Genomic DNA, 26,601 nt, shown 5'->3' with positions numbered 1-26,601 from the left:
AATACACTCATTAGTGAGTTGCAGGGAAGTCTTTAGTGGCAACATTGTTATAATTCAGTTTGTTATTCCTTTGGTATTCTATATCAAGTTTTTATAATTCATTATTAGTATTCTTCATTGCTTGTACTGGAACTAAAAATTTATATATCTGATTAAGTATGTCTATTTAAAAGGATACAGGAATAAAGACCTGAGGGTGTGTGTACATAAATCTTTGATGGTGTTAGGACAAGTTAAAAAGACCTGCATTTAAAAATAAACATCTGGGAGTCTTGGCTTTACCAATAGAGAAATAGAATATAAAACCATGAAGTTGTAGCTAAAGCTTTATAAAAGACTGGTTTAACCTCAGCTGAAATAACATCTTCTGTTCAAGGTACCTCAGTTTCAGGAGAGGGTACAGAGGTGATTTACTGGGAATGTGAGATGCCAGTTCTGTGGAGCGACTGGCAGAACTGGGATTGTTTTCCTTGGGGCTAAGAAGGTTAAGGAAAGATTTGTTAATTTGTAAAAAAAAAGTTTGCTCAGTTGCAGTTATATTTGTGTTGTGCATAACGGATATTCTGTGTACACCAAAAACATTGCCAATTCACTCTAAACTTATTGTGGTTCTACTTCACCAGCAGTTAAATTAAATGTAATTTTTTTTGCTCAACAATTTTTTAAATCTAATTCTCCCTCTCTCTCAGTTTATTTCACTCAATTTAAACATTGAACATGTCTAATAATGTTTAAAGCTCTGTCCTTAAACTAGGAAAGTGCTGTCAGGAAAGATGAGAATTTGTTTCTGTTATAATCGTGCACCTGACCTCAAATGGTGTTGGAATAAGATTTAAAAGTGGTTTTCTACATAATTACTTGAGGATTAAAAATGAATGGGTGTTGATGAGAAAATATGAGTGGAGTGAGGTTAATTCAAGAACTTCTTCAGACAGCTTTCACAAAATATATCTACCAAATAGCCTCCTCTTCTCAATCTGTTTCCATTGATTTGGCATTTCCTTTTTGCTCTACATTGTAGAATCTGTCTGTGAAGCGTTCCAGATCTCTTTCTCCAAAGAACTCTGCTCAAGAATCAGAGGAAACAATGAAAGCAAATAAAATACAACAGAAGATTGAAAACATGGAGAAACTGTTGAAACTTAAGGTAATACCTAGTAATTAGTTTGATGACTGTCATCTTTGTATTTAATCAGTGAATTTCCAATAATAATTGTTGATAACAGTTGTTACAAACACCATGACATCTCCAGGAATGTGTTCTACAGTGGCTTTTTGTTTTTCAGTGGACATGTTCCTTTCAAGAGCACCCTTGACTAATACATAATTTAAAGCTAATCAAATGATTTAACCTATTGAGAAACACGAAAGCTGAAGATGCTGAAAGATTGTTGAGTTCCTCCAGCAATTCTTTGCAGATGAATTTCCCAGATTGCCTTTCTGTTCTGGACCTGCAGAATGAGATAAGTCGGATTTAAATATCTGCATCTTGGCATGATGCAATGATACCAACCCAGCTACAAAACTGCAAGGATCTTTTTGTATAAATATTTCTGATGGCATCATTGGAATAGCTGTAAATTTAACTAAAATGCTGCATTGACTGCCTTGAGTGATGGAAACTGAAGGGAAGAGAATACAAGATCAAAAAAATCCCAAAGTAATTTGGGATTTTGTTTCTTTTTGAAGGAGCTGAGTAGGAGCCAAAATGAGTGATTTGTTTACTTAACTTGTTTGGTAGGTGTTCCATTGGTCCCTGCGCAGTCGCCAGAGGCGTCCTGAGTTCATTTTGGTTTCTGCGGCCATCTTTGTTCTTGTGCGCATGCACAGTGCATTAGTATATTACAGTGCTGTCTGGAGCATGCACGGTGCATTTGTGTATTGGAGTGCCAGTTAGAGCATACGCGGTAGTGTATGATGCGATTCTGGAACTTTAGATAATATATTATAAAAACTTGACGACATAGAGAAGGGTGAGTGAAATGCTTGTAACTTTTATTGACCTTTTTCAAAAATGTTGTTCTGTGTTCATGGAGCTTCAATGCAGATGTTGTTTATAATATTTCATTGAATGTTAAAGAGGAAAGTTACCACTTTACATATTAAATAAAGGATTTAAATATATCTGGATTTTATTGGAAAAAATTGAAACACGTCACGAATAAGTGTCTCACCTAGCCTTCAAGCGATAATTTGTTGGATTGAAGTCAGTATATTTTAATCAACGAAAGATTATTGTTTGGAATGGAAAACTGAAGGTTCTCTGTGTTTCGGATTGATATTGAAAATAATATGAAAGCCATCTTCGAAATGCCTTGAATTGGGAGAAATTTATAATCCACATCCATCTTCCATGAGTATCGGCTAGAGAGGAGTTTAACTTGTCAAATTTAATATAGAAGTGTCTTATACTCACGTTGGTGAAGCCATTTCTTGAAGATCAGTAATATTATTGACAGATGCTGCAGTGGAACTCATTTGTTAAAAGCAGCACATTACAGCCATTAGAAGTGGTTGGCTTAAGTTTGTGGAATCTTTAAACACAGTTTGAATTTTGCTGCCACTAGTCCATTTGGGACTGTTGGTTTGGCTTGTGTTCTATGTGCTCGAAGGAGCAGCATATTAAAGACATGAAGGTTGTGGATCTTAGAGAAGAACTGAGCCAACAGGAACTAGATACAAATGGAAACAAAAGTGTTCTCATTGCAAGATTGAATCTGGCAAGGGAAGAAGCCAAGGCTTCGGGTGATGGGAATGAAGATATTGCAAGATCATTGTAGGAGACAATGACTGAATATGAAGACAGCAACGTGGAAATGGCTGAGATGTGTCACCAAGAGATGATGAAGAAAAGGATGAACATGCAATGGATGTATAATTAGAATTGGAAAAAGAGGTAAGTAAAAAGATCTGCAGGCCAAAAGAAAATCAGGTGACAGTGCGTCAAATGTTGAAAACAAGAGAAGTAAATGAAGTTCTTCTGGTTCAATCTCCAGAGTTTCTAGTACATCATTGTTTAAAATTAAGAGCTGAACAGGCTGCTCTAGATGGAGAATAAGAATGGTTTAAGGATAAATATTGCCTTAGAAGAACTAGACGAACTGCAGGTGGAGTAGTTATGAAGATAAAAAGAGCAGCTGCGAAAATAAGAGGAGATAAAGTGGGAGGAGCTAAGGAAGAAAGAGGATCAGATAAGAAGGCAAAAGGAGCAAATGAAATTGAGAGAAAGAAGAGTTGTTACTGATTCCTGATCAAATGCACAAGAAGGGTCAGAGATATCTGGTGCTCGAAGTAGATTACCTAAAGTGTATGATGGTATGGAATCATTTTTTAAGACAGAGCCACAGGAGACAAAAACAATTATTAAGGCAGCTATCTTTTTAAAAAATACTTAATTTTTCCAAACTCAGACAGGTCCAATAATTCACAAAACCAACAATCACTTACATCAAGTATATATTCATTTCTTCTGCTGACTGTTTTTTAACCCCCCATGACAAAAATCAACAGAAAACATTAACCATTTAAATAAAGAAATATAATATATAAATAAAAAGGCAGACACTTATTTAACATAAAAAAGAATGCCACTAACCAAAGACAAATAACAAATTAAAAAGAGAAAGGAAAGAATAAGAGAAAAAAAATAGATTAAGCACAGGGTTTGACGGAGTTCAAAACCTGTCCCACAGGTCTTTTACATTCATCTTGAGTTAGTACCACGAGTACAAGGCATTCATATACAAGGATAAATCCTTCCAGAGCATGGTGTAGCCAAACCACATGTATCAGTGGCATGGGTTCAGTCAAACCCGCAACTTCCTTGGCATTTGAGTCAAGCATCAGAAATACAGGTGAATGTACATGTGAGGTTTTCAGATACATTGCCTGAGAGGCAGAGAACAGAGCAATGAACTGTCATCCATGAGAAGAATCAATGAAATCGCTGCATCATTGATCCAGGTATAGACCCTCTTTTTACCTAAGAAGGAGATTCAAGCTTTTGATGGAGACCCACTTCAGTACCAAGTGTTCATGAGATTTTTTAGTGCAAAAACCTTGGAGATTGTCTTTATTATTTGGAAATGTTAACAGATGGACAGCCAACAGAACCTGTAAAGAGTTGTCAACATATGTCCTCGGATAGAGGATTCAACAAAACTAAGTCTTTACTAGAGCAGCATTTTGGCAACAAGCAGAGAATTGATTTAGCTTATATGGATAAAAAACGTCGAAATACTGTAATTTCAAAATTACTCTGAGAGAAAGCCTGTTTGACTCTCTCTGCTTGCAAAACCACATGATCCTCATAGATTTCCTGGAACCAACACACCAATGGCATCATGAAAAAAGCCTCTACTTCCTCAGGAGTTTGCAGAGGAGCTAGTGGAGTTGTTCAAGTGAACCGGTACGGACTTGAAGGGCCGACGTGGCCTGTTTCCGTGCCGTAAACGGTTATATGGTTATATGGTTAAAAGCTGTACAATATACAAGCATACACTGTCTTTTCAAGAGAATGTTGTAATGCCTTGGAAGATATTTACAACATTAGTGAGCTTGACATGCCTGGTAATGTGTGAGTCATCTCAGATAAATTACCCTTTCGGCTGCGGGATAAGTGGAGAACTTTGGCTTGCAATTTCCAGAAATTTTTTTATCAAAAAACTACCTTAAAGAATTTGGTGAATTTTCTTGAAGGGCAGGTGTACATTGAAACAGATCCAACATATGGAAATACCAGAAACACTTTAATTGGCAACAAAGATGTAACGAGGTCTAACTTAAAGCCTAGTCTGAAATTGAAAAAGAGTACATTTGCTCCTACTATGTCAGTCATAAATAAAGAAAAAGATAAAATAACTAAGGAAAAGGAGAGTTTACCTACTGAGAAGAATTGTTTGTTCTGTAAAGGTGGACATGCTTTGGAAATGTGTTTGTGGGTTTGAAAAGAAGGAACACAAAGAGAACATCACTTTTTAAAAGGAAAATGGAATATGTTTTGGCTGTCTGTGTAAAGGGCACATCAGTAAAAAGTGCAAGAAGTGACTTAGTTGTAATATATGCAGTCAGAGCATCCTAAAATACTGCATATCCATCAAAGGAACAAGAAATTGGAAAAGGAGTAAACAGAAACAAAGAAAACATCAGAAAACAGTTTTATAGCATCAGTTCAGACAAGTGGTCTTACTGGGGCCGGCGTGGATAACTGCCAACTCTCAATAGTGCCTGCATAAGTCAAGAGCAAGAATGGGAATGCAACCATATGTACTTATGAATGTCTAGACCCAGGCAGTACTGCATCTTTTTGCACGATGGGACTGATAAACAAACAATCTTCAAGAAAGAAAGTGGAAGATTATGTTGAAAACCATGGGTCAAGAAAAGGTTGTTGAAACCAGCATTGTTTCAGGCTTAGAGGTTGCTGGATTGCATGACAAATATTTTTGTGATCTTACAATTTTATACACTCAAAAGATTATGCCATTGCACAAAGGAAACATTCCACATCAAAATGATGTCCATCAGTTGTTTTATCTGTGAAATGTTTATCTACCTGAAGTTAATAATGAAGTAGAGATGCTGATTGGTTCAGATGTACCAAAGGCTTTGGACCCACTAAATGTAACATGATGGACCTTATGCTGTTAAAACTAGGCTTGAATGGATAGTTAATGGACCTCTAGGAGGAAATAATAATATTGCTCAGGAACGGTTAGAGACAAGTGTCAGCAGGATTTCGGTTGTGAAAGTTGATGAGTTGTGGGAACAAAAGACTGTAAATAAGAAATTCACTTCTGAAGAAAAGAAAACAGATCAATGTGAAAATAAATCAAAGGTATCTAAAACAATATTGAAGGAATTATTTTCATCAAAAATGGATAAAAATGAAGTATTAGAACATGCAAAACTGCTAGTGATTATTCCTCTAATTGAATCAGGACTAAAACTAGAAAGAACAAATTTGAAAATAGCTTTTGTAGTTCAGAGATTACAGCAAAGTCAATGAAGAAATAACATAACATGCTGCAAAACTGGAGAATGAAGAAAATTGCACTGATGGAATAAAAAAACGTGATGAACAAACTGGTGTAATTGCATTCTGAGAACAAAATATTGAAAAAGGGCTTGGAAATATTAGACAATCATGAAAACAGAAAGATTTTATCTTTTTACTTGAAAGCAAAACTGGATTTCAAAAGAATGAGAATGAATCCAATGATTAGTTTGAAAGTGACTAAGGGAAAGGTCCAGAGAGAGGTTGACAAGAATAAAATTTAATTGTAAATAAAATTCACAGTCAGAAAATGGAAGAAAAGGATTACTGCTGAAGAAATGAATACTGTAGTTAGGAAGAGATACACCTTTTGAAAGAGAACAAGTCATTGGTTAATAACGCAAACCAGTTGATTACAGAAAACAAACAGGAATGGAACTTGAAGGATCAGTTATCAATAAAGCAGAAAGAAAGAGAAATTGCATTTCAACAATGTGACAAAATAAGATGAAGAAATAATGTCGTTTGAATCTTATTTATAACTGACTGAGGAAAAGAAAGAAAGAAAAAGAAAAATCTTTTGCAGGGAAGGTTAAAGATACTTGTTTATTGAAATCAAGAGGATCAAATAAATTTTCAAAATTTGGTTTTAAGAGTTTAAATTCTTCCTAATGAGAAGCAGAATGTTGAAGAAAGGAAGAAAGCCAAAGGACATGCTGAAGAGGTACGTCATGTTAAACTTAAGTGGAAAACTTGTGCCTATTTTGGTCTGAGGAAGATTTGAGGTTTGCTCAATGTTTTAATTCAAAGATTCTGGAGACAAAGGAAATTTGATAAATACAAACTGAATTTATTTTATTGTTTGTATACTACACAGGTTACAAACTTTATTGATCCAGAGTGGTGGTAAAGATCACTCTTTTTCATGGCTATTTGCTGGTAACCCCTGGGCTTATGAAGAAAAGATCTGTATATTGTTTCAATGTTATATGTTTAATTGTTATTTGTAATTGATTGTGCAATTATTATTTTAGTCATTAGGTCTCATTATAATAATTAGGGGCTGATTTTGCAGGAGCCACAATGTGTAATATGTTTACTTGTTTGGTAGGCATTCTGTTGGTCCCAAGTTCAATTGGCTTTCCGCATCAATTTTTGTTATTATGCGCATGCGTGAGTTCCAGGAGCAGGTGCAGTGTGTTAGTATGAGTGCCGGGTAGAGCATGCGTGGTTTGTTTGTGGATTGGAGTGCTGGTTGGGGCATGCGCTGTAGTATATGGTATGAATTGGGAGCTTTAGTTAATATATTATAAAAAATGATGACATAGAGATAGGTGAGTGAAATGCTTATAACTTTCATTGACCATTTTCATAAACCATTTTATGTGTTAAATAAAGGATTTAAATACATCTGAATTTGTATTGTATAAAATTGAAACACATCATGAACAAGTGTCTCATCTAGCCTTCAAACAACAATTTATTGGATTGGTCGCTACAAGCAGTTAAGATGCATTCTTCTCATCTTAGACTTTCTTCTCGATCCTTCCATATTGTAAGATTCTTGAAGGTAGAACACTGAAAGTTGTTTGCTGTCATTTTAGAATAACAGTTTCTTCCCCACCACCATCTGATTTCTGAATGGACAATGTACCTATAGACACCACCTCACTTTTTTTTCTTTTTTGCACTAATTATATATATTTAAATATTGTATTTATGGAACTGTAATATATAGCAAGTTTTGCACCTGTAATGCTGCTGCCACAAAACAACAAATCTTGAGACACATTTTTATGACAATAAACTTGATTCTGATTCCAATGGCTCCATTTTCTTGGAAGATTTAGTAAATTTGGTGTGTTCCCCTGTCCTTTAACAGCATTTACAAGTGTACCATTGAAAGCATGCTTACTGGATGGATCACAGAGTGGTATGAGAGCTGCTCTGCTCATGATTTAAAGAATTTGCAGAAATATGGTGAATGCAGCTCAGAACATAATGAAAACTTCCCTCTGTGGACCCCTTTTACAGCTCCTGCTGCTGAGGAAAGACAGCCAACATTCTGAAAGACCCATCAGACCCCATTGAAGTGAGCGCTTGAGAATGTGAAAGCACACACCAACAGACTTAAAGGCAGTTGCTTCTCTGCAGCTATCATGCTTTTGAATGAACCCCATAACAATGCCCTCATGCTGCCCATGCTTGGTGCTAATTTACCTTCCTTATACTGTACATTGTGCTCTATACACTGCTATATGTAATGCTAGAGATAACCTGTTGGTAAAAGATACAGGAGGGACTTGGAAACATGGCTGAATGGTACACTAACAACAGCCTCGCACTCAATGTCACCAAAACTAGGAAGGGTAAACCACGGATGTATGATCCAGTGATCATTAGGGGAATCAGAGTTGGAAAGGGTGAACAAATTTAAATTCCTGGGAATCACTATTTTGGAGGACTTTCCTGGGCCAAACACACAAATGTCATCATGAAGAAAGCATGTCAGCACCTCTAATTTTTTAGGAGTTTGCAGAAGTTTGGTATGACATCACAATCCTTGGTGAAGTTCTATAGATGTGTAGTGTGCTGACTAGCTACATCAGAGCCTGGTACGGGCACATCAATATCTCTGAATGGAATGTCCTGTGAAAGGTAGTGGACACAGCCCAACATATCACAGGCAAAATTTTCCCCACCATCGAGATGATCTACATAGAACTCTGCTGTTGGAGAGCAACAGCAATCATCAAGGATCCACACCACATGCTCTTTTCTCATTGCTGCTATCAGGAAAGAGGGCTAGGTGCCACAAGACTTGTAACACCAGGTTCAGGAACAGTTGCTACTCCTCCACCATCAGACTCCAAAACAAACTCAGTCGGTCACTCATTTAAATAATTATTTATTATTGAACATTTATTTTTGTATTGTACAGTATGTTTGCATTTCCTTCTTGTTTGTGTTCCACTCTTGTATACATACTTTTTCTTGAATACAGTTTTTTTGCACTCTTAATAACTAGATATTTTGCCTGGCATGCAGGGAAAATAATCTCGGGGTTGTCTGTGATGTCCTGTATGTACTCTAACAATACTTTTGAACTTTGGTCAGGTTCTTTTCTTAATTACTTTCAAAATTTGTAAGGTTAAATAGTTTTTGATTTTTGAACCCAATGTTAATTTTCCTTTTTTTATTATTAGTAGTGGACTGTTTGTGTTAGCCAGTAGCCTCTGAAGGGAGAGGATTGAATTAGATATTTAGTCTTGTGTGGTTTTTAAAATTTTTTTATTTTTCACACTATGAACCATATCCACCAAAATACTCACAAACATTTCCCTCTTGAATATACACAGTGTAATTTTCTCCCCCTTTTCCCCCCTCCCTTCCCTCCTTCCTTCCCACCCCTCTCCCCACCCACTCAACGTTCAACATATATGATACATTAAACCCATTAAACAATATCATCACACAATGAAAATAAACAAGAAAATTGTGTCATCTACTTTTACACACTGGGTCAGTTCATTTCATCTTCTTCTCATTCTGTCATTTTAGGGGGTGGAGGTCCGCTGAAGGACCTCTCTGTTGTGTTCCATGTACAGTTCCCAAATTTGTTTGAATACTGTGATGTTATTTCTTAAATTATATGTTATTTTTTCCAATGGAATACATTTATTAATTTCTATGTACCTTTGCTGTATTCTCAGGCTATCTTCTGATTTCCAGGTTGACATAATACATTTTCTTTTTACTGTATCCTACATTTCAGTACTATTTGTATTGCTATATGAGATTTGTTAATACTTTATTTTATTGTTGTGTACCTATGGAACAGTTATTTGATAAAACCAATAAAAATATTGAAAAAGAAAAGAGCTTTAGCCAGTTTGTAAAAGAACACTTCTCACTGTTGCAAATAAATTTAACAAAAATAATCACATCATGCCATTCCTGTCTATTTTGTTCCAGTAGACTTGCTAAATTTCATGTGTTGCAACTATTTACTAGCAAGTTTTTTTTAAATTAAATGTCACATATTGGACTCACAGCTTTAGGTTTCATGCTACTTTCATCTTTAGCAACAGAAGTATGGCCTCTCAAATCTGATCTACCAACAAAAACAATAGCTGATTTGGGATCCCTGAATTCTGCATTCCTGCTACCTGCAGCAACCTTTCTTCTTGTTATTCAAATATACAGTATAATTACCTTTAACTTAAAAATATGAAAAAAAAACTTTAGAAATGGATTCCAAAGACTCACAAATCTCTGGGAGACAAAATTCTACCTTATTTGTCTTAAATGGATGATCCGGTATTTTAAACTGTGATGCCTTGTTCTAAATTGTTCCACAAGAGGATGCATTCAGTCCACATGTGCCTTATTAAATCACCTCATGATTTTTTTTGTTTCAGTGAATTCCTGTTACTCTTCTAAACTCCAGTCAGTGCAACATCATTTCCTCCTGAGCGATCCTGTCCGTTCCAGGTTTAACTCTGGTAACTTATCTGAATTGCTTTCAAAACATTAAGATCCTTCTTTATATAATGAGACCGATACTGTACACAATACATTTGGTGACTCTCACCAATACCCTACATATGCAAACTATCTCTGTGACTCCCACAGCTACTTCCCTCTCCTCTTGCCATTTTTCTTCCCCACTCTAAATCCTTATGTAGGATCTTAACCAAAACATTGACATTTTTGTCCCCCTTCCCCACCCCCATTGATGCTCTTTATGAGTTTTCCTCCAGCAATTTGTTTCTTTCTTTCTCATTGCTAGCAACTCATGATTATTCTACCTCCTTTATTTGAATTTAATCACACATGAAAATGAATGAAAAAATGAATCAACTTTTTGACCATTGCATAGGGATGTCCAATTTAGGAAGAAAGGTTTTTAGTTTATTGACCTTAAGGAAGATCTTCAGCATCCTCCAAATTTGTAACGTATTGGGTCAATAAGAATTCTGCACTTATTGCTTTTAATCTCCCATTCAGGACCAAGAGAACGGAGAATTGAGAAGAAGTCACAATAATCGCCTGGAGCGTCTACGAGCATTGCAAAATAACTGCAGGTTACTTAAAGGGCAAGTAAAGGAACTGGAAGAGCAACAAATGAAGTAAGAGCTTGCAAAACTTTGTTGATTGAAACTGACATGATATTTGTATCTGGTCATAGATTGTTTTTATTTTGCTACTAAAGTAAATCTGACCAAAAGAGAAATGTTAAGAGGTAGACAAAAAGAAATTAATGCAAATATTAGAAATTAATGGAGAAAATTTGGGAATGCACAAGAAAAAAAAGTCAAGCTTTGGAGGCAGCTTTCACAGTAAATGTTTACTTTGGATGTTGCTTGACCCTTGTATGTCCACGATTTTGTTATTTAGCTTGCTGTTGCTTTGCTGCATTATGATTGCAATTTATTTAACATAGAACATGGAACATTACAGTAGAGTACAGGCCCTTTGGCCCACGATGTGCTGACTTGCACAATAACCTAATCAATAACCTACTGCACGATAACCTAATCCTTCCCTACCTTACATCTATAACCCCCTATTTTTCTTACATCTATGTACCTATCTCAGAATGTTTTAAATGTCTATATTGTACCAGCCTCCACCATTACACTCAGCAGCGCATTGCAGGCACCCACCACCCTCTGTGTACCAAACTTGCCTCTAATGACTCACCTTAAACATATGTCCTCTGGCATTTACTAAAAGAAGCATGTAAAGAAGACAAAGCCCAATTCCTCATTGTCCTGAGGAATTAATACAGCCACTTTGAAGACAATTAGAGTCAGATTTACAGTATGTAAACAGACCGTTCAGCTAAATGCATCCAAACTAAATTGCATATTTGAGCTAGACCCATTTGCTTGCATTTGAACACGAAACACTTCCTCTCCATATACTTGTCAAAATGTCCTTTAAATGTTGTAATTATACTGACCTCTGACACTTCATTAGCAGGTCATTTTATATATCCAAAATATCACTTTGTGAAAAATTTCCCCCAAGTTCAAGTTGAAGTTTATTCTCTTCCAATTTTACAAGTACAACCCAACAAAAAAGTCCTCTCCAGTCCTCAGTACAAAACCACAGCAGACATATCATGCACAAAGACAAACCATACATTTACAGTACATATATAAAAATATATTGTTTAATAAATAGTAGAGTCTCGGAGGATTTGTATGAGCAGCTCATTTAGTCATTCGGCAGCTCACCACCCGTGGGAAGAAGCTGTTTCTCAGCCTGGTGGTTCTGGCTCTGACACTCCTGTATCTCTTTCCTAACGGGAGTAGCTGAAAGATGTTGTGTGAGGGGTGCATTGGGGTCCTCAGTGATTTTGTGTCCTCTCCTCAAACAACGATCTCAGAAGATCAAATTAAGAGGGAAATTGGGGGGGGGGGAGGGGGAGGGAAGGGAGGCCCCAGTTATTCTCTGTGCTGCTCTTATGGTCCTGTGAATTGATCTGTGATCCAATACTTTATGGCAACTATACAGTCAGCCAGGACAGTCTTGATAGAGCTCCTGTGGAAAATTGACTTAATGGTGGCTGGTAGCCTTGCCCGTGCCAATCTTCTCAGGAAGTGCAGTCGCTGTTGTTGACTTTATGACAAGTAAGGAGATGTTGTGTGTCCAGGATAGATTACTTTTCAAGGTATTTGGTGCTCTCTACTTTCTCCACTACAGAGTTATTAATGGTTAGTGGAAGGTGGTCATTCCTGGTCCTCCTGAAGTTCACAATCATCTCCTTTGTCTTGTCCACGTTGAGGCTCAGGTTGTTACTCCCGCACCATATCACAAAAATAATTTCTCCTCCTCACCAACGATCAGCACATGTGCACCTGAGAGGATGTGTGCTTAGCCCATTGCTCTACTCACTATACACCCATGACTGTGTGGCTAGGCACAATTCAAATTCAGTCTAGAAATTTGTTAATGACACCACAGTCATTGACAGAATCATAGACGGCAATGAGATAGTGTACAGGAGGTAGACCAACTTGTTTAGTGGTGCCACAACAACCTTGCACTCAAAACTGGCAAAACCAAGGAGCTGATTATGGACTTCATGAAGGGGAAGTCGGGAGATCACAAACCAGCCCTCATCGAGGCGTCAGCAGTGGAGAGGGTCAAGAACTTCAAATTCCTTGGTGTCAACATATCTGAGGATCTATCCTGGGACCTCCATGTCGATGCAACTTGAAGAAGTCTTGCCAGTGGCTATACTTTGTGAAGACTTTCAGGAGATTTGGCATGTCACCAAAAACTCTTGCAAGTTTCTACGGATGAACTGTGGAGAGCATTCTGACCAGTTACATCATTGTCTATATGAAGGTGCCAATGCACAGATCAAGCAAAACCTACAGAGGACATGTACAAGAGGCAGTGTCTCAGGTGTCAGATGGAATTCAAACCAGATCAGTATTAAATGGTGCACTTTGAAAGGTCAAATTTGAAGCCAGAGTATGTGGTTAATAGCAGGCTTCTTAACAGTGTGGAGGATCAAAGGGATCTTTGGGTTCATTTTCATTGATCATGCAAAGTCTCCACACAAGTTGACAGGGGCTCAAAATGTATGCTGGCCTTCATGAGTTGGGGAATTGAGTTCAAGAGCCATGAGGTAAAGTTGCATCTTGAAAAACACCGGTTAGACCAACTTGGAGTATTATATTCAGTTCTAGTTGCCTCCTTACAAGTAGGTGTAGAAACTTTAGAGAGCATGCAGAGAAGATTTACCAGGATATTGCCTGAATTAGAGTACATGTTTTATGAAGCAAGGTTGACTGAGCCTGGGCTTTTCTCTTTGGAGCAACAAGGATGAGAGTGACTTAATATAGATAGTACAATTATGAGAGAGGTAGATAGGATAGTCAGCCAACAAGGATGAGAGTGACTTAATATAGATAGTATGATTATGAGACAGATAGATAGGATAGTCAGCCAGCATCTTTTAGTAAATGTCAGATGGTCCTTCAGCCCATCATGTCCTTATCAATTGTGGTACCTTTCTGAGCTCATCACATTTACTTCCCTATAAACCTTGGTTCATTGGGAGAGGTTGTTAGAAGACATCTGGAAAAAGGAAGGATTTTAAAAGTGAGATGGGCAGAAATCAGTGGCTGCATGTTAAAGTGAAAGGCAAGAATGGTAGGATTCCTGAACCCAAATTGATGAAGGATATTGTGGCTATTTTTAGGTATATAAAGAATTGGCAGCTGGAATAAAGCAAATCTCTTGAGGAGAACAAGGGATGTTAGGAGTGCACTTAAGAAAGAAATCAGGACAGCAAAAAGAGGACATGAGATACCTTTGCCAGAAAAGTCAAAGGAGAATCTTAAGAGGTTCTATATGTATAACATGAACAAAATGGTAACTAGGAAGAGAATAGATCCCCTTCAGTATATCTTTATTTATTTAGCCATACAGCACGGTTACAGGCCCTTTTGGCCCTCGAGCCTGTGCCGCACAATTACCCCAATTGATCTACAATCCCGATATGTTTTTTTTTGAATAGTGCCATCCAGAGACCCCGGGGAAAACACGTCGATACAGGGAGAACATACAAACTCCTTACAAACAGCGCAGGATTAGAACCCCAGTCCTGATCGCTGACACTGTAACAGCATTGTGCTAACTATTGCCACCCCCGCTATTGCTAACCATGCTGCCCTGTATCAATACAGTTGTCTGTGTGTATGAAGTGACAGGAGATGTAAGAGATCTTAAAAAATGTCTGTTTTTTTTTAACCATGTAGAAGGTCATGGAAACTAAAAAGAGAATAGTGATGTCTTCAAACATATACACTGTAGAAAAGAGGAGATGGTGGCAGTCTAAAAGCACGTAAAACTGGATATACCTGATGCACCATCAATTACTTCAAAAGACTAGAAGTTCTGTAGAAACTGATAGGCTTTTATTAGCAATAAAATGAAGGCACATCCATGCTGGTCTATTGCCCTGTACTGAGGAGGGATCTGTGGCACAGAAGCTTTTATTCAGGGACCTGTGGGAGGAGCACAGACATAGTCAGTAAGGGGAGTGTCCAGACAAACTATAATAAGCACTAACATGGCCAAAACATATATAGAGTAGTTTACCGCAATACCTTTATATTCATCATAGTGTATCTCAAGGTATTGTGGAGAATTGGGGAAGAGATTGCTTGGGCCTTGACAGATATTTGTATCATTTTTAGCTACAGGCAAGGTACCAGAAAACTGGGAGGGGAGGGTGGGGGGTGGCTAATGTGCCTTTGTAAAGAATGGTTGCAAAGACAGGCAAGAGACCCACAGGCTGGTGGAAAAGTTACTGGAAAGGATTTTGAGAGACTGGTCTTCCATGCATTTGGAAAGGCAAGCACCGGCCGATTAGGAATAGACGGCATGACTTTGTGTGTGGGAAATAGTGTCTCATGAATTTAATTATTTTTTGAAGAGGTAATCATGAGGAGTGTGAGTGCAGGGTGGTGGACATTGTTCACGAGTCCTTTGGCAAGCTACTGATAAGGTTAGACACCAGGGTGAACTAACAAATTGGATATAAAATTAGCTTGATGGTAGGAAGCAGAAATTGGAATTAAGGGTCCTATAACAAGTGGTATGCTGTGAAAATTTGTGCTGAATCCTCTGTTGTTTCTCATTCAGGACTTTGGATGAGAATTTAGTTGGGTGATTGCTAAGTTTACAGATGACACCAAAATTTGTGGTATAGTAGATTGCAAAGAAGGTTATCTAAGATTTCAATGCTAAAGTGGGCCAAGGAATAACTTGGAGAAGTGTGAAGTGTTGCATTTCTGGAAGTTAAACCAGAGTAGGACTTGCACAGAAAATGGCAGGATCCCACAGGGTGATGTAGAATGAAGAAACCATGGGATGCAAGTACATAGTTCCTTGAAAGAGGTGAAAGGTCAAAAGAGTGTGAAGAAAACATGCTTTATTAGTTAGGGGATTGACTGCAAGCATTGGGATGCCATATCACATCTGCACAAGATGGTGGTGAGAACACACTTGGAGTATTGTGTATAGTTTGATAGTCTTAGCTTTGGGAAGAATGTCATCAAGTTGGAAAGTGTGCATAAAAAAAGATCACAAAGATGTTCCTGCAACTTGAGGATTTGAGTTATAAAGGAAACTGTATAGGTGAGTTCATTTCCATTGGAGTATGGGTTGGGGGATCTGTTGAGAATAGTTAAAGAGAAAGGTCACAGTCCTTTCCCCAGGAATGGGGAATCTATATCTGGAGGGGATAGATTTAAAGTGAGAGGGGAAAGACTTGAGGGGCAACTTTTTCCACACAGTGTGGAATCAAGCTACTAAGAAAGTACAATTAAATTAAAAAAAATTTAGATAGATATATGGAAAAGAAAGTTTCAGAGGCATATGAACCATAGGACACGTTTGGGTAAGTTAGTTGGCAGGAATGGACAATTAGGGCTAAAAAGAACCTGCTACTATACTGTATGACTATTACTCCAAGGGAGGATGTGTGTAGTTCAGAACACAAGAGAAAGAAATTGAAGGGGTGAGAATTACCTGAAATTGAAGAATTCTTAATTCATGCTGTTGGTTTGTAAATTATCCATGTGGAATATTCCTTCAGTGTGCATTTGGCTTCACCCTGGCAGCGGCGAAGACTGATCACACATTAAGTCATTATGGGAATGGGAACTTAAGTTGGCCATTAACGACAGTGCCCAGGTGCTTGGCAGATCAGTTGCTTAGTCTGTATTTGGTCCCATCAATGTAGAGCAGTGATTCTCAACCTTTTTCTTTCCACTCACATACCACTTTAACTATTCCCTATGCCATAGGTGGCCTGTGATTAGTAAGGGATTGTTTAAGGTGGTATGTAGGTGGAAAGAAAAAGTTTGAAAACCACTATTTTAATCATACGTAATTGACAATTTTTCTCAAGCAAAATATTTCCATAACAATCAGGTCAAGAGCTGTGATTCTCAACCTTTCCTTCCCACTCACATACCTCCTTAAGCAACCCCTTACTAACCACAGAGCACCAAAGGCATTGGGATTACTTGAAGTGGTATGTGAGTGGAAAGAAAAAGGTTGAGAACCACTGATGTAAAGGAAGCCACATTGAGAATATCACATGCAACAGACAAGGTTGAATGAGATGCATGTGGAGGCCTCATTTCCTGGTGTGTAATTTTAACTTCAGATCCCAGTATGGACTGATAGTGTAAAGTTAAAGCAAGTGCACAGTGTCTGCAGCTATACCATCTTTAAACTATTGTTCAAATTTCATACCGTCTTGACTTGGAATCATTTTGCAATCGTTTCATTGCCACTCTCAAACACTGGAGCTCCATGACTGATTGTATTATTAGGTTTCCATTACACAGTATAGAGAATCAAGACAGTTCACCACAAACGGCTCATAGACACTCAGGGATGGGCAAGAAAAGTTGGCCTTGCCATTAATGCCCAAATGTGTAAGTTGATGAAAACATCGAGAATATTCCTATTGGTGTTTATCATGTTACATGCAGTGCCATGAAATAAAAATGTTGAATATTCTTGAGGATTTTAATGAAACTATTAAGGAACTGATTTTTCTTTGAATCATTTTTACAAAGTGAGTAATATACTGGGTCAGAACTCTTCAGAGACCCAAGGCCCAAGTTAGAGTCTAGCAGAGACAGATGGCACAGATGTTTTTGATTGCAACTAAAAGTTCTAAGTTTCGATTGGCAGTAAATCCACAGTGCTGCACACAGTATGGGCAACAGAATCACTGACGTGTGAAGGTAATAGCATACTTCTGAGATTGAGTTAGAGGTACTTCATTGGGGAGCTTTTTCTGATCCAGTCTTGGATATGGCCCTAATTTTCAATTGCATTTCTCATAAAATTTATAGGATCAATATAAAGACAAGGGTCCTTTTTGCCTTGTTCTTTCATTGTTCTTTCTTGAAGAGCAACTGTACTTGGAGAACAAAAATGTATTTTAAGTCACACTGCCAAGTAGTATTTGGCTTTAGATTATAGTTGAAACTTTGGGCAATGTGAATGTCCAATGTGGGCAATTTGCTTTCAGCATTGTTTAGCGAGCAAAATTTGCTGTTTGATTAACTTAATAATTTTAACTATATTCTTGTTGATTTATCTGCAGTTATAACTAAAAAGCTCTATTTTTAGTGATGGGAAGAATTTAAACGAAAGCTATGAATAACTTTGTAATTCTTATTTGCATCATGACCTAGAGATAGCAACAGCAAAGGCAAAATGCAGCGTGCAGAGCCCTGGCAGCTGCGGCAGGAAGACAGTGATGGCGTATGGAACGAGCTTGCGTACTTCAAACGGGAACACAGAAAGCTATTGACTGAAAAGTAAGTTTTCTTTTTTTTTGCAAATTTACACATGCAGAAGCATATCACATTCGTCTGATCTTCTGGTGCCTAAAAGCCACACAGAGGAATTCCATGCAAGGATAAAAACAGTCCAACTTCTTTTATCAAACAAACCAGTCTCTTCCTATCAGCTGCAATGACAAGTTTAGTAGTGGTAACAGTATCTGTATAATGTGATAGGGGGATTGTGTTAATTAATGTGGCTCTCATCTGTTGGAGGTGTCGCTCTTCATTAGCCTGTATTTTGCACACTGCCGTGCTTCATTTGTTGAATAAGGTGGTGAGGGGATAACCTAGCCAGCCGTGTTCGTTTGATCTCCTTGCTACATACGTGATAGAGAAGGCCTCATCTCTCTCTGTTCCCTGCACTGTCCTGCTAATCCCAACTGAGCTCATTATGATGTAGCCTTGCTGCCTCTCTTGGAGCCAGAGCTGTCCAAGCTAATTACTGGTAGCAGCAGAGCTAGCTGTTAAGGATCTGGTGCGTATCTGCTAACACGGTCCTTGGAACTGACCTGGAGAGAGCACAGGGGAGTCACTTTCTTTCTTGCTGTGCATAGGGTGTCCTCAGGGGTTAGCATTGATCCCTTCACAGGGCTTTCAAGTTGTAGTGAGTATTAAATAAAGCATTAAAGAAAACTTGTGTTTGCTGATACAAATACAATGAATATTTCTTTGATATTACAGTTTGTGAGCTCTTAAAAGAAATCCCTTAAAAGCAAGCTTACTGTCCAGCTTGCTTTTATCTATCTATCTATCGTGTAAGAGGTTTTTTTGTGATTTTGTAGAAAACAAAATCTTCATCATCTGATGTGTTGCCTTTTCACATCATTTAGCTAAAATATGATGGAAAGTAATAAATAAGAAAATTACTGCTAAATTTGGTGATTCCAAAGAAACCCTGTATTCAGTTGTTACTTGTAACTGGTACAAACAAAAATGCACTTTCAGTCTTCAATAGGTTAAAGGAACATTTTTATTTAAAGTTTTAAGTTAACTTTTCAAATGTTTGACTTGAATTGAAACTAACTTCAAGATTATCTAACTTGGTGGCAGACAATTAATCTCCATTGATGAAAGATTACCAGAAAATTGTTTGTAATTGGTCCTGTTCATTGTCCAATTGTAATAAATCACTCGGATGTTGTAAGATAACTGGGGTTAGTAATTGCCCAACCCTAATTTTGTATGCAAGACTGTTTGAATCCAAATATAATGTCATTATATAGCAAACAGCAGAAATAATTCTAACAGCGTAATATTTTAGAAAGGATTAGAACTAGAAGTCACAATTTGCTCCTCCTGTCTACACTGGAATTAAACATTTTCTTTTTAAAATGACCATATTTCCAGATGTGGCCTAACTTAAGATATGAGAACATTTTCTCTTTCAACTCCCAAAACAAGCATAAAAGATTATGTGCTTGCATTATAAAATTTTCAAAAATGGTGATCATTTCTTCTGGTAACAGCCTGATGTTAATATACCATATATCAAATATTCACAAAAGCATAAAGTCAGTTACTTTACAGTTCTCACATTACTGCTGAAAGCATTATGATAATCTTTTTTTTATTCAGAATTATGTATTACTTCTGTATGAAAATTCCATAGAGGACATGTAAGTGACAATGTCAGTCAACAAATAAAATATACTTTAGAAGGCAGTAACAGAATCATATTATGGGTCTGGTGTCAGCTTGCACAATGTATGTTAAGCTATGTTAAGCTTTTGCATTTTTATACACAAGGGACACCCTAATGGATATTTCATGGATATGAGATTATGGTCAGATTCTACCATTGAAAAACAGATTGATCCTCTGCATCATTTATGTAGTGCAAGCACTTTATTCTAACTGGCTGATTCATTAATAACCAGAAAACAGCTGATTTTATTTGGACTTTTTTTTCAATCCTTTCCCCATATCCTAGCTTTATTCTGTCAGCCGACAACCATTTCCTTGGAATCCCCAATGCTATCTCTCTGACACAAATGCTGCATTCCTTTCTGACCAGCCAGTGCTGTTATCAGTGTCAGGCTATTCAATAAAAAATAAATTGAGAGCATACTTTCAGGAATTTTATGATACATTTGGAGATCTTTTATGATAACTACAAAAGGTAAGTTTTTGTTTATTCTGATTCCAAATATTTTAAACTCCCAAGATGAAAAGTTCTGAATAAATGCTCCATGACAACCAAGATGGTTTAAAGTAAATGAGCTACTTACATTTTTCATAGCAGGAGAGCAGACCAATTTCATTAAAGTCAATGAAATGCATTTTCAAGCAGGAAACATCTCAGTACAACATCTCATCCTCTACTACAGCAAACAGGAAGAGAATATTCCATCACTCTCCTAGCAAGAGCAACGGTCATTCTGCCTCTGCTCTCTCAAATGCACACAAAGGTCCCACTTTGATCTTTGGGTGTTGCAAATTTGCTCACTCCTTCATCTATCAATGCCGCTTTACATCTTTCTGTTCCTATCTACATTATTTACTTCACAAGCCATTTTTAGATCTGGTGAGAAGCGAAGGACTCAGAATAAATCCCGGAAAATGTTACATCACACTTTGCTCTTTGAAATATGTACCTCTAATACACATTCTTAATAAGTTTAGGAAAATCCTTAATTCCCCTACTATGCAAAAATCTATGTAATTGTGTTTTAATTATCTTAATGACACAGCCTCTACTGCTTCCTTGGACAAAGAATTCCACAGATACACAACTCATGGGAAAAGTAGTTTCTCCGCATCTCCATTGGAAATTTACTACTCAGAGTCTTCAGGCTATATCCCCAAGTTTTAGTCTCACCTACCAGTGGAAACTAATTTTCTTCCTTATCTATCCTTTTCATAATTTCATGTTTTGATGAGATCTCTCATTCTTCTGAATTCCAGCGAGTGTAGCTCCAGGCAATTTCAATCTGTCCTCCAAGGCTAACCCCTGCCTCTCTGGAATCACGCTGGTGAACCTTCTCTGCAGCGCTTCCAAAGCCACTCTATCTTTCTTAATGTAAGGAGACCAGACCTGCACACAATACACTCAGTGCATCCTCATCAGTACCCTGTCCTTGACAGGGTTGCTGCTCTTGAGATCAATCCCTTGATCAATGAAAGCTAACATTCCATAAACCTTACTGATTATCTGTTGCACCTGCAAACCAACTTTTTACAATTCAAGCACAAGCAATCCCAAGACCCTTTGCACAAGAGCTTACTGCAGTCTTTCACCATTTAAATAATAATCTGATCTATTTTTCCATCCAAGGTGGATGACCTCACATTTACTGACATTGTTCTCCATCTTCCAAACACTTGCCCACTCATTTAACTTATCTATATCTTTTTACATTCTCTCTGCATTGGCTTTTCCACTCAATTTAGTGTTATCAGCAAGGTTGTGTCGGAGAATTTCACAGCAGTGAGTAATTGTACAAAACATTCATTGGCATTCAACCTGGCACCAAAAAATGTCTTGACCAATCTGTGTCTCATGGCATTTGCTGGAGCTTTCTTGTCCATAATTTTATACTGGAATCTCAGCTCAGTTTGCAGTTGTAAGTTTTTATGGCTGTAAGTTTTTATGGCTGAAAGAGCCACCAATATGTAATTCAAATTAGTGTGGCAACGTAAGAATGAGAAATTGTTGTAAAATGTATGATCATGTCGCCTTTCTGATCAACACATTTCAAGTTTTAATGTCCAAGATAAATTTCTGGAAATATTAGACAAAGTAAATAACCGACATCTCTTGCTACTAGAAGAAAGATGATGTGAGAAACATACTCTTTAATGATAGGGGAAAAAAAAGAGAATATCTGCAAGGAATTTAGCATTTCTTTTCAAATTATTTGCCAAAGAGAATTTTTAGATTTTGCAGTAATGCCCCTGCTGAGTTTTGCTGCAACCTAATGGTGTTAGACTTTGAGTTTAATGAAATCTAATATAGGTAAAGGAATTGGTTAGTTAATTTCTTTTTATCTGGAGTGCTTGCGGGTGTTGGGACTAATGAGTGTCCTTTGCCCTCAGTGAGCAAAAAAAGTGTATGTAAAGATACTCTCTGAAAGGAATATGTAATTTGTGATGATACATTGAATACTTATGAATTATGAAACATAGATAATGTTGAGCTTTGCCCATAATTATTTATTTACTTGCTGTAAATGCAAAAAATTTTTTAAAAAGTGTGCCAGCAGATCTCTTATAGCATTGTTCAGAATGAGTTTGAAGTCTTTCTGGTGCAAGGGGAAGTGGAATTAAGGATGCATGTCTCTTCTGAAATAACCTGGAAAGAAGTTGAAAGAAATGGGTGGAGAGAATGTGAATGAGGAGCTTTCTGACATTCTTTCCAGAAAAGAAATATTTTGTGACAAATTTTCCAGCATGGTTCCTTGGCGGCAGAGAAAGTGGACCAGAGGGCATCTGTAATATCATTTATACCCAATTTTTAATGATTCCAACCCCATATAAATCAGAAACAGAAGTTTTGAAAATCAGAATGGCTGACTGTTGTCAGATTCTTGAACCTGCACTTCTGATGAGCACAACTCTAAGTTGGGAATATTTTTGCAGATTAAAGTGGCTAACCAATTGCAGAAACACACAAATTGGTGTGATTTGCTTTAGAATCATTCAGGTCAACTGATTATTTAAAAAAAAAGGTTTCCCAAAGTTCAACATTTTACGGTTTGTTCAGAGCTTCCCTCCAAATGTGGATGGTGGTTCAGGAATTACCACTGTTCATATGACTTCTGAAGTAACTAAACATTAATATAAATAAAATATCTTCAGCATTTGTTTCATGTTCATTTTAGAATAAAGTTTTTGAGCTCAAAAAACAATCCAGCTTTAGATAACCAGTTTGCTCTATGGGTGGTTTGGAGAGAAGACACACCTTTTGATGCCGCTTCATTAATGCCTCACTAGATCTTCAGTTAGTCACAGAGTCATAAAGTCATGTAATACACCATAGGCACTTTGGCCCAACTTCACCACGCAGAGCAAGGTAGTCTTCAGGGCTAGTCCTATTTACTCTAGGGAATTAAGACTCAGCTTATCGAGCTTCCCCATAAAACTCAAGTTCTCTAGTCCCAGCTACTCCCTGGTGAATATCCTCAACACCCTTTCCAATTTATTGGTATCCTTCCGAAAGCTGGGAGACCAGAACTACATACAGTACTATAAATGTGGTCCCTCCAATGGCTCACCTTTTGTATTCAATTCCACATCCATGAAGGCAAATGTGCCATCTGCCTTTTTCAACACTTGAATTCCCACTTTTAGGGAACTGTGCACCTCTACCTCTCAGTTTAGTTAGTTTCACCCTGCTTTCACAGACTAAAATAGAACACCTCACACTTTGAAGAGTTAAATTGCATTTGCAATTTAATCAGTTCTGAAGGCATCCACTGAAATAATAAATTCTTTGGAAAATAATGTGGTTTCATATTGCAAGCATGAATATGGTTAAAGGATTGGTAAATGTTTTAGGTTGATAACCACTCATCAAAACATAAAAGCTTGGATTTTGCAACTAGTCAGGAGGGGGCAGTGGAGGGTATTAATCTTTTATAGATCTTTTTTTATGCAGCACCTTGGAGAGGTGATCTGGGATGTGCATGATGACAGAAAACAGACCCAAGTATCCTCAAGCAATCACATTGAAGTGTCCTCATTGCGACTCAGAGTTGTAATCTACTGAGAAAATTTGGAACTTTTAACTAAATAAATAACTCAGTTCTTCAGAGATGGTTTGACAGTAATTAAGACTTATCATGTGGTTAAGATTCACTCTTACTTTAATGCTCCAAGGTCATCCATAACTGGATTCTTTAATGAGTGGGACTATTATAACTTCATGGCCTCCAACCATTTTAATGAAGAGTCTCTTGTCGAGGTACTGGCATATCACAAGATTTTGGAGAACAGGACATCTCTGTTAACAATGTCAAGTTCCCAATTTTCACTGCTCATTTTAAGATAATAGAAGTTTAGTACTGTTATTAAAAACAGCATTGTTATTACTCACTGAGTGGAGAATATTGTGGATGCAGGAAATTTGAAATTAAATAAAAGGTTGGAAAATTTTTATCAGCCACGTAGCATTTGTTGGGAGAGATACAGAGTTAATGTTTCAGTATGATGACCTTCCATCAAAATGTAGTTGAAATATAGTTTTGGCAAAAATTTAAAACAAAGTCTCAATATTTTAGTTTTATTTTCTTTGCTATCTTGATATGACACTCTTGCCTGAGGCATTTAAAGAAGATTGATTTTACTTGGCTCAAATATTGACACGGCACTCTGACTATTGTCAAGCAAGTCAGAATCTTGTTTCCCTTTGGCAAATGTACAATGTTGTATTTTTTTAATTAACATTTTAGCTGTCTGTGTCATTATTCCAGAAGAAATGTTGCAAAGACTTGTGATAGACTTTTTCTATGCAACCAGATGGTTAATTTATTTGAAATTGTTGTGTTGATAATTGATTGGGAGGTGGGGAAAATACCATCGCCACAAAATTCCCCAAATTTATTAATTGTATATCAGTGCCTTCTTCCAGGTTAATATGGAAAGTTTTGCTCTCAATTAGTTACAATGGGCAAGCCATTTTTTTATGACTAACATCAGACTTCTGAAAATGACATGAAAATCCAGGCTCAGTCACGAGGGAGATGAAGGAAAAGATTCACAGATGAGTTTAAAACTCCTTAAAGGAACACAGCATCACGTTGACAATTGGCACCCATCTGTCCCCTGACCAATCTTCATTAGCTATCACCTGGCTCAACTATAGGGGAGATCTGCAGCTTTTGTTTTTCACTGATGCATCTATGATCCTGTTTCTCCCATTGAGAGTTGTTCCCTTTAATACCATTTCTGGGGCTTCATTTTTTGCTTCCCCTTAATGCCTCCACCTCCTGGATGCTACTATGGAAAAAATGTTTGCTTGACAATGGAGATTGCAGGACAAATTGTATATTTCTACATTAGGACCAGTGAGAACTTTATGTATGTTTTGGATGGTACCCCTAATTCTATTTGCCTCACTTCATCCCACACATGGTCTACCGGAAGCCCTTTTTTGAGGCTGAGATTTGGTGAATGGATATTCTGGCAGGCTGATTGTTTGGCAGAAGTAGACCAGATTATCTGAGCAACTTCAGGAATAAATTGTAAAGCATCATTGAGAATCTGGACAATGATAACTTTTGGTCTTATTCTATGAGTATTATTACAGAATGATACTGGGAGAATAAGACTAGAATAATGTTGTCTCAAGTCAAACAAACTTTATGCCAATCCTTAACTAAAATCTCACAATGATGTCGAGACGTCTGTATCAGAGAAGAAATATTTTAATGTAAATTTTTGAATATGCAGAGCAATTAGGAAAAGTAGCTAAAAGATTTTCCCTTGGTACAGGATATGAATGTGACAGAAAGGAAGGAAGCACATCACATGCAGCAGTAAAACTAGATCATCTTGTATTGAAATACTTGGCCTTCCATTCACATGATCACATCTACAAATTCCCATTCGTCCTTCAGAAGGTCTTTTAAAGCCTGTATGGAATAAAATAAAGATCTGCTGATCTTTGCTGTTCACCTGCTACCTGCTTTCTCCTCATTGGTTATTATAGTATTATGGCAGGTCAGTGAAGGCGAAGATGAGTTTTCATCCCTTGAGATTTTTTTTGTCTCAAGGTAAACATTTCCCAGAAAGCCTGAAATCCTGAGACAGTAATGTCCTTTCAACCTGACCTTTTAGAATGCATTTAGTATCGCTTAATGGCAGTTTCATGTGCAAGCATGTCATGTTTTACTCAAAATATTTCTTTAAAGGGGAACAACTTCAAATAGTTTGTTTTGCAGTTCTCTAGTATGTCTGAAAGATTTCTTATAGTGTAATCTTACACCCTAGGCTCTTTGTTGCTGGAGTTGAAGGTTTTACAGGCCATGAAGAGTTGCGGTATTAATACCCAAAAAAATTATTTAATTCACTATTTGAAGATAATGCATATTTGTGCAAATCATTTTCCAATGAACCCTGTGAGTTTTTAAGGGAGCAGGAAATGTATAAACTCTCCAACTACAAAGCTCACCCATATTTGAGCCACTAATATTCCAGTCCACGACCCAGCCCCACATCCAATACAGTCCGTTGTAAAAACACAGTGCTGGAGAAACTCAGCAGGTT

The 26,601-nt window shown here is 37.2% G+C and overlaps 1 protein-coding gene across 17 annotated transcripts in view; it reads left to right on the top strand.

The window, feature by feature from the left end:
* The window catches only part of cntln (centlein, centrosomal protein), a 608,473-nt gene that overhangs the window by 223,141 nt on the left and 358,731 nt on the right, over window positions 1-26,601 (top strand). For all 17 annotated transcript variants that reach the window (XM_069924314.1, XM_069924366.1, XM_069924398.1 and 14 more), the window contains 3 exons: window positions 1,022-1,147; window positions 11,006-11,127; window positions 18,244-18,369. In XM_069924314.1, coding sequence (XP_069780415.1) covers window positions 1,022-1,147; window positions 11,006-11,127; window positions 18,244-18,369 — 374 coding nt within the window. The remainder of the gene's footprint in view (window positions 1-1,021; window positions 1,148-11,005; window positions 11,128-18,243; window positions 18,370-26,601) is intronic.

This window comes from Narcine bancroftii, chromosome 1, assembly GCF_036971445.1.
Source record: "Narcine bancroftii isolate sNarBan1 chromosome 1, sNarBan1.hap1, whole genome shotgun sequence".
Classification (NCBI taxonomy): Eukaryota; Metazoa; Chordata; class Chondrichthyes; order Torpediniformes; family Narcinidae; genus Narcine; species Narcine bancroftii.
This window is presented reverse-complemented; position numbering and strand designations above follow the sequence as displayed.